The 12,184-nt window shown below is 43.7% G+C and overlaps 1 protein-coding gene across 2 annotated transcripts in view; it reads right to left on the reverse strand.

Moving 5' to 3' along the window:
• The window catches only part of ARHGAP8 (Rho GTPase activating protein 8), a 185,233-nt gene that overhangs the window by 42,077 nt on the left and 130,972 nt on the right, over nt 1-12,184 (reverse strand). The window contains exons 3-5 of one of the 2 annotated variants that reach the window (XM_069763336.1): nt 7,272-7,362; nt 6,784-6,918; nt 2,978-3,065 (exon numbers count right to left, since the gene is read on the reverse strand). In XM_069763336.1, the coding sequence (XP_069619437.1) occupies nt 2,978-3,065; nt 6,784-6,918; nt 7,272-7,317 (269 nt within the window). In that variant the 5' untranslated portion in view covers nt 7,318-7,362. The remainder of the gene's footprint in view (nt 1-2,977; nt 3,066-6,783; nt 6,919-7,271; nt 7,363-12,184) is intronic. The other variant, XM_069763343.1, reaches the window with a different exon arrangement.

A 12,184-nucleotide genomic window follows, 5' to 3' on the forward strand; every position in this document is an offset into this window, starting at 1 on the left:
CACGCTGACATTTTACCGACATGAAATCCATTAGATTTTACTTGGAGCTCCCGGCGATAATCTGTTACCGCGATGAGACTTTGCTGGTATTAATAAAAAAAATTCTACCCATGACATTCCTGTTATTTCTATTTTGTAATGGAGCAGCAATACTGGACAACAGAAACCACCTGAACCCATGGTCCTGGTGGGAGGGGGGCTCATCACATCATTGTTAAGGTGGTGCAACGTGATCTAAAATACACCCCATGTTCTTCTGATCATCTCACCCCAAAAATGTTCTCTTATTTTTTGAAGCTGCTTTACTGTATGTGGTTGTGACGCCTATGCCCAAACCACATTTGGGCCACCAGGGATCGTCCTCAGTGCCCCCTTATAAAATAATAATGTCCTCAGTGCCCCCTTATAAAGTAATAATGTCCTCAGTGTCCCCTTATAAAGTAATAAGGTCTTCAGTGTTCTCTTATAAAGTAACAATGCTCTCAGTGTCCCCTTATAAAGTAATAATGTCCTCAGTTCCTCCTTATAAAGTAACTAGATGGTGGCCCGATTCTAACGCATCGGGTATTCTAGAATATGTATAGTAGTATATAACACAGCCACGTAGTATATAACACAGACAGCCACGTAGTATATAGCACAGCCACGTAGTATATAACACAGCCACGAAGTATATAACACAGCCACGTAGTATATAACACAGACAGCCACGTAGTATATAGCACAGCCACGTAGTATATAACACAGCCACGAAGTATATAACACAGCCACGTAGTATATAGCACAGCCACGTAGTATATAGCACAGCCATGTAGCATATAGCAAAGCCACGTAGTATATAGCAGCCACATAGTATATAGCACAGGCCACGTAACACAGACAGCCACGTAGTATACAGCACAGCCACGTAGTATACAGCACAGCCACGTAGTAGATAGCAGCCACGTAGTATATAGCAGCCACATAGTATATAGCAGCCACGTAGTATATAGCACAGCCCACGTAATATATAGCACAGCCCACGTAATATATAGCACAGCCCACGCAGTATATAACACAGCCCACGTAGTACATAGCAGCCAGGCAGTATATAACACAGCCCACGTAATATATAGCACAGCCCACATAGTATATAACACAGGCCACATAGTATATAACACAGCCCACATAGTATATAGCAGCCAGGCAGTATATAACAGCCCACATAATATATAGCACAGCCCACGTAGTATATAACACAGTCCATGCAGTATATAACACAGGCCACGCAGTATATAACACAGCCCACGCAGTATATAACACAACCCATGCAGTATATAACACAGCCCATGTAGTATATATCAGCCAGGCAGTATATAACACAGCCCACGTAATATATAGCACAGCCCACGTAGTATATAACACAGCCCACGCAGTATACAGCACAGCCCACGCAGTATATAGCACAGCCCATGTAATATATAGCACAGCCCAAGTAGTATATAACACAGGCCACGCAGTATATAACACAGCCCACCCAGTATATAACATTGCCCACATAGTATATAACACAGCCCATGTAGTATATAACACAGCCCACGTAGTATATAACACAGGCCACATAGTATATAGCAGTGTGGGCACCATATCCCTGTTAAAAAAAAAATTGAAAAAAAAATAGTTATATACTCACCCTCTGGCATCCACCGAAGCTGTCCCAATGCACGCGATGCTGCCGCCAGCTTCTGTTCCCAGTGATGCATTGCAAAGTTACCCAGATGACTTAGTGGTCTCGCAAGTATATAACACAGCCCAAGCAGTATATAACACTGCCCACGTAGTATATAGCTGTGTTATATACTACGTGGGCTGTGTTATATACTACGTGGGCTGTGCTATATATTACGTGGGCTCTGCTATATATTACGTGGGCTGTGCTATATACTGCCTGCTTGCTATATACTACGTGGGTAGTGTTATATACTGTGTGGGCTGTGTTATATACTGTTTGGGCTGTGTTATATACTGCGTGGCCTGTGTTATATACTGCATGGGCTGTGCTATATATTACGTGGGCTGTTATATACTGCCTGGCTGCTATATACTACGTGGGCTGTGTTATATACTATGTGGACTGTGTTATATGCTGCGTGGCCTGTGTTATATACTATGTGGGCGGTGTTGTATACTACGTGGGCTGTGCTATATATTACGTGGGCTGTGTTATATACTGCCTGGCTGCTATATACTACGTGGCTGCTATAAAATACGTGGCTGTGCTATATACTACTTGGCTGTCTGTGTTAGTGGGCTGTGCTATATACTATGTGGCTGCTATATACTATGTGGCTGCTATATACTACGTGGCTGTGCTATATACTACGTGGCTGTGCTATATACTACGTGGCTGTCTGTGTTATATACTACGTGGCTGTGTTATATACTACATGGCTGTGTTATATACTACATGGCTGTGTTATATATTACATGGCTGTGCTATATACTACGTGGCTGTGCTATATACTACTATACATATTCTAAAATACCCGATGCGTTAGAATTGGGCCACCATCTAGTAAAGGTAATAAGGTCCTCAGTGCCCCCTTATAAAGTAGAAACATCCTCAGTGCCCCCGTATAAAGTAATAATGTTCTTAGTGCCCCCTGATAAAGTAGAAACATCCTCAGTGCCCCCTTATAAAGTAATAATGTCCTTAGTGCCCCCTTATAAAGTAGTAATGCCCTCAGTGCCCCCTTACACAGTATATATTTCCCGAATGCCTCCTTATAAAATAGTAATGTTACAAGTGCCCCCTTAGAAAGTAGTGCCCTGTTATAACGTAATACTGCCTTTTTATAAAGTAATGATTCCCCCTCGTTGCCCCTTATAAGTAATAATAAAGCCCCTTATGTAGTTATGATGGCCAGTGAATGCTCAGGAGCCACACATCGGGGGCCCATAAGCCACGGTCTGTAGTGTAATAAATACTCTGACTTACTCCAGGAGTCGGACGTGATCGATCTCATGACATGGAGGGAGGCGGCAGCAGCTGAATGTGATCACTTTCCTCCCCGAGTTATCATCTCCTGGAAAACACAATATATGAGAACAGCTGATCAGTGGGGGGAGCGCGTCAGAAGGTGGACCCCCACTAATCAGATAATGAAGACTTATCCTAAGCAGAGGTCATCAACATCACACCAATAACACTGCCATATATTTGGCCCATACGTAATGGTAAAGTCCCTGGTGGTCTAGGGTAGTGAAGGCGTTCATTGTACAGACCCTGGTAGTATTTGGGAAAGAAGGGGTTAATGATTAATTCTCTGGTGATCTAGGGCAGCAAAGAGGTTATTAGTAAAGTCCCTAGTGTTCTATCTCAGTAAAGTCCCTAGTAGGCTGGGGCACTGACGAGATTAGTGATAAGATCCCTGGTGGGCTAGGGCAGTGAAGAAGTTAGTGATAAGGTCCCTGGTGGACTAGTGCAATGAACAGGTTAGTGATAAGGTCCCTGTTGAACTAGTGCAATGAACAGATTAGTGATAAGATCCCTGGTGGGCTAGGGCAGTGAACAGATTAGTGATAAGGTCCCTGGTGAGCTAGGACAGTGAACAGATTAGTGATAAGATCCCTGGTGGGCTAGGGCAGTGAACAGTTTAGTGATAAGGTCCCTGGTGGGCTAGGACAGTGAACAGATTAGTAATAAGGTCCCTGGTGGGTTAGGGCATTGAACAGATTAGTTATAAGATCCATGGTGGGCTAGGGCAGTGAAGAGGTTAGTAATAAAGTCCCTGGTGGGCTAGGACAGTGAACAGATTAGTGATAAGATCCCTGGTGGGCTAGGGCAGTGAAGAGGTTAGTAATAAAGTCCCTGGTGGGCTAGGACAGTGAACAGATTAGTGATAAGATCCCTGGTGGGCTAGGGCAGTGAACAGATTAGTGATAAGATCCCTGGTGGGCTAGGGCAGTGAACAGTTTAGTGATAAGGTCCCTGGTGGGCGGGGACAGTGAACAGATTAGTGATAATATCCCTGGTGGGCTAAGTAAGTGAAGAGGTTAGTGATAAGGTCTCTGGTGGGCTAGGGCAGTGAACAGATTAGTGATAATATCCCTGGTGGGCTACGTAAGTGAATAGGTTAGTGATAAGGTCCCTGGTGGGCTAGGGCAGTGAACAGATTAGTGATAAGATCCCTGGTGGGCTAGGGCAGTGAACAGTTTAGTGATAAGGTCCCTGGTGGGCGAGGACAGTGAACAGATTAGTGATAAGATCCCTGGTGGGCTAGGGCAGTGAACAGATTAGTGATAAGATCCCTGGTGGGCTAGGGCAGTGAAGAGGTTAGTGATAAGGTCTCTGGTGGGCTAGGGCAGTGAAGAAGCTAATGGTAAAGTTGCTGATGGTGTAGGATAGTGACGAGGCTAATGGTAAACTCCCTGGTGGTCAAAATCAGTGAAGAGGTTAGCTATAAGGTCCCTGGTGGTCTATTAAGGAGAAAGGGTTGATCGTAAAGTCCCTGATGGTCTAAAGTAGAGACGGGGTTTGTTGTAAAGTCCCTTATGGCCTAGGGTAGTGACAAGATTTGTTGTAAGGTCCTTGGTGTTCTAGGGCAGCGAATTGAAGGAAAAGACCATCTAGGATACCAATAGGGCTCATTGTAAAATCCCTGGTGGTCTAAGGCACTGAAGCGGTTAATGGTGAAATAACTGATGCTCTAGTGCAGTGAAGGGGTTAAAGATAAAGACCCTGGTAGTATAGGACACTCACACTGTAGTGGTTAATGGTCAAGCCCCTGGTGGTCCAGGTCAGCAAAGGGACTAATGGTAAGGCCCCTGGTGGAATAGAGGTCAATGGTGGTTGAAAGCAATAAAGATTTATAAACCCTCTATCAGGTTACTCCTCATAGTCCCTGGTGGGCTAGGACAATGCGGTTAATGGTAAAAGTAAAGTCCAGGTGGCACAGGACCTTTTAAAGGGTAATCATGGTAAATTGCTGGTAAAAATGCTTTGCGGTATAGGGCAATGAAGTTCCTGGTGGTATAAAGCATTGAAGAGGTTAAAGTCCCTGGTGGTCTAGGGTAGTGAGGAGGTTAATTGCAAATTTCCTGGTGGTCTGCGGCAGTGAAGGGGTTAGTGGTAAAATCCATAGTGGTCATTAAGAATTGAGGATCCAATCCTCGACCCCCCACTCCCCCAAATACAAATAGGGTCCTGGGCTCCAGGCGCCCCACCAGGGAGTCTATAGTGCATGACAGTCGGTCATTGTAATGACTAGCCATCACTGAACCTGTCACAGGCCGTCATCATCCCAGCAGCCAAGAGGTTAATGCAATCACATAATATTTTGTGGTTTGGCGCAGGTTCCCGGCTTTGATCGGAGCTCAGAGCTAAAATGGAAAAACCTAATTAGCGGCAAAACCCATTACCAGATGGATTATACTACGTGGAGGAGGCCATGGAGGGAGGAAGCGCATGCAGCATGTGTATGTACCTGCTGTCCTGGTGGGCTAGAGCGGTGAACAAATCAGCTTCTTTGGTGGCCTAGGATACAAGCTGTTTATGTCAACACTCTGGTGGTCTAGGGTGATGATGGAGTTAGTGTCAGCATCCCTGATGACCTAGGTTTGTACCATCTCAAGCATCCCTGGTGGTCTAGGGCAGAAAGAGGGGTAATCGTATAATCCCTGGTGGCCTAGGTTATTGTGGTGTTTTTATTTGTACATTGCTGGCCTAGTGTGGTGAAGATTATATCAGCATCCCTGATGGCTTAGGATAATACAGTGTCATGCATCCCTGGTGGTCTAGGTGAAAAAATAGTAACTGTAATCATCCCTGGTGATCAGGAGTGGTGAAAAGGTTATCATCAGCATCCCTGGTGGTCTAGGATAGTATGGTGTTTATATTAGCATCCTGGTGGTCTAGTGTAATGAAGGGATTATTATCAGCATCTCTGATGGCTTCCATTAGTACAGTCTCATGCAGTCCTGGTGGTCTAGGGCAAAAAAAAAAGGTTAACTGTAATCATCCCTGGTGATCTGGATTGGTGAAAAAGTTATTATCAGTATCCCTGGTGGTCTAGGTTAGTAGGATCACATACATCCCATGCATTCAATTAGTACAGTCTCATGCATCCCTGGTGGTCAAGGGAAGACAAATGGGTAATGGTATCACCCCTGGTGGCCTAGGTTATTATGGTGTTTATATCAGCATCCTGGTGGTCCAGTGTGGCGAAGAGGTTTTCAGCATCCCTGATGGCTTAGCATAGTACAGTCTCATGCATCCCTAGTGGTCTAGGGCAAAAAAGGGGTAATCGTAGTAATCTAGGGTCATCTGGAGTGATGAAGAGGTTATTACCAGCATCCCTGGTGGTCATGGTGTTTGTAAAAGCATCTTAGTGGTCTTGTGTTGTGAAAGGATTGTTATCAGCAACCATGATGGCCTCGATTAACACAGTCCTGGTGGTCTAGGGCAGAAAAGGTCTGGCTTTCATCATCCCTGGTGGGCTAGTGTGGTGAAATTCTCTTTTTTATCCTGTTTTAAATTTGCTTTTTATATATATTTTTTACAGTAAAAATATTGCAAAAAAATTCTCAAAAATTTCCTGGTGAACATGAAATCCCTCCAAATAGGGGAAAGGGGTGGGAGAGGGGCAAATTCGGCTGTTTAAAAAAAAAAAAATGGCAAAGAAAAAAATATATTTAAAAAAAGGCACAAAAGACAAAAAAAACTTGACAAATTTCTGTACGTGTGGGTATATTAAATCTGATGTTTGTGGCACCTCGATGTCTTTGCCAGTAGTCAGGACTCACCGGCCACGTGGATGATGCCGTGGCGGGCGATGTCATAATAAGGGTGACTTATGCTGACGTCATTAGCTTCCTGAGTCGGAGAATCCATTGTGTCGCCGCTCAGCTCTGCTTGCTCCTCCTCATCCCTCTGAAGCTCTGCCAAAAAAAAAAAAATAATAATAATAATAATAATTTTGCTCCTCAGCTCTGCTTGCTCCTCCTCATCCCTCTAAAGCTCTGCCAAAAAAAAAAAAATAATAATAATAATAATAATTTCGCTCCTCAGCTCTGCTTGCTCCTCCTCATCCCTCCTCAGCTCTGCAAAAAAAAAAAAAATCTGCTGTTTTTTTCTGTCACCACTAGAGGGAGCTATAGACAATGGAAATGGAAATCTATAGGTATTGAGCTCCCTCTAGTGGCAAAGTTAGGAAAAGCAGCAGAAAATCTGCGTGTTTTCTCATACATTGACCACATCCTACGTTCCTCCTTTCTCGTAACCAGTTACGTACCAATCTCCGCTAATTGCTCAAAATCTATAGATGGCAGATTTTCCATGTCGAAATTGTGAGGACACCCCAGACAGACGATTTGCACTTTAACCTGAAAAAAAAAGTTCAAATGTAAATTTTTTAGCCATAAAATAGCGCCATCTGTGGATCTATGGTCGTATCCGGTACTGCAAGTCAGACTAAATTCCCATGTTTTATGGTTTTATCACATATTAAGTAATTTAGGTTATTTGCGTATTTTAATCCTTTTTTTACTGCATTTTTAACCCTTTTTTGTCTTTTTTTTTTTTTGGAAATTGAGCTGTCATACCTGGTATCACCTTATTTTGTAAAAAGTAGTATTTTATTTGGTTGGGCGATTGGGCACGACTCCATGATTTTATAATTTTTTTTTTTTTACCAGGAATACCTCTTTAATTGCAAAGATTTAGGAAGTCGCTGGAAAATTTAAAGGGCCAGTACGCCGCCCTAAAGAGTCACCGTTCTGCGCCGCTTATCACCGCTGTTTATATTTCCTGCAAATAATGATGGGAGAATCATGCGGAAACTCCGAGCAGATAATCTATTTTCTGTTTCGCGCGCCGACTGTACGAGGCGTTAATGAGCGGTCGGATCTGCCGCTGCTAAATTAACACTCAAAGAGGAAATTTCAGGCTCTGGGGATAAAATGCTCCGAACCGCACAGCAGAGAGTTCATCACAGGCGGGAGGAGGCTTAATTAAATTAACCTGACAAGTTCCTGGACAAAGACCCCTGGTATCACCGCCATGGCGTCTAATCACCGGGTAATGGCCGCCAGGGATTCATCGGGATGTATCCGCTCTATGTGCATAGGGAAAGACAAGAGGAGGTGCAGCAGGACAGCCCCTGTATATAGAGGTGTTATCAGTCATTGTACAGGAAGAGGAGGAGGTGAGCTGCGACATCACCCATCGTGAATGGTGGATCCTGTGTTATCTGCTGTATATAGAGGTGTTATCAGTCATTGTACAGGAGGAGGAGGTGAGCTGTGATATCACCTATTGTGAATGGTGGATCCTGTGTTATCTACTGTATATAGAGGTGTTATCAGTCATTGTACAGGAGGAGGAGGTGAGCTGTGACATCACCTATTGTGAATGGTGGATCCTGTGTTATCTACTGTATATAGAGGTGTTATCAGTCATTGTACAGGAGGAGGAGGTGAGCTGTGACATCACCTATTGTGAATGGTGGATCCTGTGTTATCTACTGTATATAGAGGTGTTATCAGTCATTGTACAGGAGGAGGAGGTGAGCTGTGATATCACCTATTGTGAATGGTGGATCCTGTGTTATCTGCTGTATATAGAGGTGTTATCAATCATTGTACAGGAGGAGGAGGTGAGCTGTGATATCACCTATTGTGAATGGTGGATTCTGTGTTATCTACTGTATATAGAGGTGTTATCAATCATTGTACAGGAGGAGGAGGTGAGCTGTGATATCACCTATTGTGAATGGTGGATCCAGTGTTATCTACTGTATATAGAGGTGTTATCAGTCATTGTACAGGAGGAGGAGGTGAGCTGTGATATCACCTATTGTGAATGGTGGATCCTGTGTTATCTACTGTATATAGAGGTGTTATCAGTCATTGTACAGGAGGAGGAGGTGAGCTGTGACATCACCTATTGTGAATGGTGGATCCTGTGTTATCTACTGTATATAGAGGTGTTATCAGTCATTGTACAGGAGGAGGAGGTGAGCTGTGACATCACCTATTGTGAATGGTGGATCCTGTGTTATCTACTGTATATAGAGGTGTTATCAGTCATTGTACAGGAGGAGGAGGTGAGCTGTGATATCACCTATTGTGAATGGTGGATCCTGTGTTATCTGCTGTATATAGAGGTGTTATCAATCATTGTACAGGAGGAGGAGGTGAGCTGTGATATCACCTATTGTGAATGGTGGATCCTGTGTTATCTACTGTATATAGAGGTGTTATCAGTCATTGTACAGGAGGAGGAGGTGAGCTGTGATATCACCTATTGTGAATGGTGGATCCTGTGTTATCTGCTGTATATAGAGGTGTTATCAATCATTGTACAGGAGGAGGAGGTGAGCTGTGATATCACCTATTGTGAATGGTGGATCCTGTGTTATCTACTGTATATAGAGGTGTTATCAGTCATTGTACAGGAGGAGGAGGTGAGCTGTGATATCACCTATTGTGAATGGTGGATTCTGTGTTATCTACTGTATATAGAGGTGTTATCAATCATTGTACAGGAGGAGGAGGTGAGCTGTGATATCACCTATTGTGAATGGTGGATCCAGTGTTATCTACTGTATATAGAGGTGTTATCAGTCATTGTACAGGAGGAGGAGGTGAGCTGTGACATCATCTATTGTGAATGGTGGATCCTGTGTTATCTACTGTATATAGAGGTGTTATCAATCATTGTACAGGAGGAGGAGGTGAGCTGTGATATCACCTATTGTGAATGGTGGATTCTGTGTTATCTACTGTATATAGAGGTGTTATCAATCATTGTACAGGAGGAGGAGGTGAGCTGTGATATCACCTATTGTGAATGGTGGATCCAGTGTTATCTACTGTATATAGAGGTGTTATCAGTCATTGTACAGGAGGAGGAGGTGAGCTGTGATATCACCTATTGTGAATGGTGGATCCTGTGTTATCTACTGTATATAGAGGTGTTATCAGTCATTGTACAGGAGGAGGAGGTGAGCTGTGACATCACCTATTGTGAATGGTGGATCCTGTGTTATCTACTGTATATAGAGGTGTTATCAGTCATTGTACAGGAGGAGGAGGTGAGCTGTGACATCACCTATTGTGAATGGTGGATCCTGTGTTATCTACTGTATATAGAGGTGTTATCAGTCATTGTACAGGAGGAGGAGGTGAACTGTGATATCACCTATTGTGAATGGTGGATCCTGTGTTATCTACTGTATATAGAGGTGTTATCAGTCATTGTACAGGAGGAGGAGGTGAGCTGTGATATCACCTATTGTGAATGGTGGATCCTGTGTTATCTGCTGTATATAGAGGTGTTATCAATCATTGTACAGGAGGAGGAGGTGAGCTGTGATATCACCTATTGTGAATGGTGGATCCTGTGTTATCTACTGTATATAGAGGTGTTATCAGTCATTGTACAGGAGGAGGAGGTGAGCTGTGATATCACCTATTGTGAATGGTGGATCCTGTGTTATCTGCTGTATATAGAGGTGTTATCAATCATTGTACAGGAGGAGGAGGTGAGCTGTGATATCACCTATTGTGAATGGTGGATCCTGTGTTATCTACTGTATATAGAGGTGTTATCAGTCATTGTACAGGAGGAGGAGGTGAGCTGTGATATCACCTATTGTGAATGGTGGATTCTGTGTTATCTACTGTATATAGAGGTGTTATCAATCATTGTACAGGAGGAGGAGGTGAGCTGTGATATCACCTATTGTGAATGGTGGATCCAGTGTTATCTACTGTATATAGAGGTGTTATCAGTCATTGTACAGGAGGAGGAGGTGAGCTGTGACATCATCTATTGTGAATGGTGGATCCTGTGTTATCTACTGTATATAGAGGTGTTATCAATCATTGTACAGGAGGAGGAGGTGAGCTGTGATATCACCTATTGTGAATGGTGGATTCTGTGTTATCTACTGTATATAGAGGTGTTATCAGTCATTGTACAGGAGGAGGAGGTGAGCTGTGATATCACCTATTGTGAATGGTGGATCCAGTGTTATCTACTGTATATAGAGGTGTTATCAGTCATTGTACAGGAGGAGGAGGTGAGCTGTGACATCACCTATTGTGAATGGTGGATCCTGTGTTATCTACTGTATATAGAGGTGTTATCAGTCATTGTACAGGAGGAGGAGGTGAGCTGTGACATCACCTATTGTGAATGGTGGATCCTGTGTTATCTACTGTATATAGAGGTGTTATCAGTCATTGTACAGGAGGAGGAGGTGAGCTGTGACATCACCTATTGTGAATGGTGGATCCTGTGTTATCTACTGTATATAGAGGTGTTATCAGTCATTGTACAGGAGGAGGAGGTGAGCTGTGACATCACCTATTGTGAATGGTGGATCCTGTGTTATCTACTGTATATAGAGGTGTTATCAGTGCTTGTACAGGAGGGAAGCTCAGAATAAAACATGAATTCCCGATGAAATGAATACATTTTTACAGGTTTTTTTAAAGTCATGTGAGCCGCGGTGTCGGCAGGTGAAGTAATGGAGATTCTGACAGTGAGCTGTCGATTACGGAGGTAATGATAGTTTAATATAATGTGTTTAGTTAGTGATTATGGACGGCGTCTGATCCTGACGATATCGCCTGAGGACGCAGCTATTGTGAAACGCGCGGGTGTTAAACAGGTTCTGACAGGACTGTGCTATTCCTGTTCTATCCGGGGTTTTCACTGTTTTCCTCTTCTGGCCTTTTTAGGGTATATAGAGCTGTGCTCACACCCACCGGCTCAAAGCTACAGAGGCGCCAACACAGAAATGGCAGCTTCCCCTTTAAAACAGGACTACATGTCACAAACTGCCCAGAGGTGTAACTGAGGGTTTAGGATTATTCTCACAAAATCACTGTATCCCCTATAGCCACAGAATATACATCTCCTCTGAATAGAGGGCTCTGCAGCCCCCGGAAATGGAGCAGCGGTCCGCGTGTGTGATCTCCGCTCTGTTCATCATCTATAGGGCTGTCGACAGGGGCAGAATGATTGCAGCCACATCCGGGCACATGCGGGAGGAGAGCCTCCAATGCCACTGCCTGCCAGCTGGGCATGATTTTTTTTTTTGGAAACAGGAACACATGGGCTACTTGCACAGTGAACAAGTCTGTATGATCATGTTCACACACCACCAAGAAACCTGAAGACACAAAAGAGAATAGT

This window comes from Ranitomeya imitator, chromosome 4, assembly GCF_032444005.1.
Source record: "Ranitomeya imitator isolate aRanImi1 chromosome 4, aRanImi1.pri, whole genome shotgun sequence".
Classification (NCBI taxonomy): domain Eukaryota; kingdom Metazoa; phylum Chordata; class Amphibia; order Anura; family Dendrobatidae; genus Ranitomeya; species Ranitomeya imitator.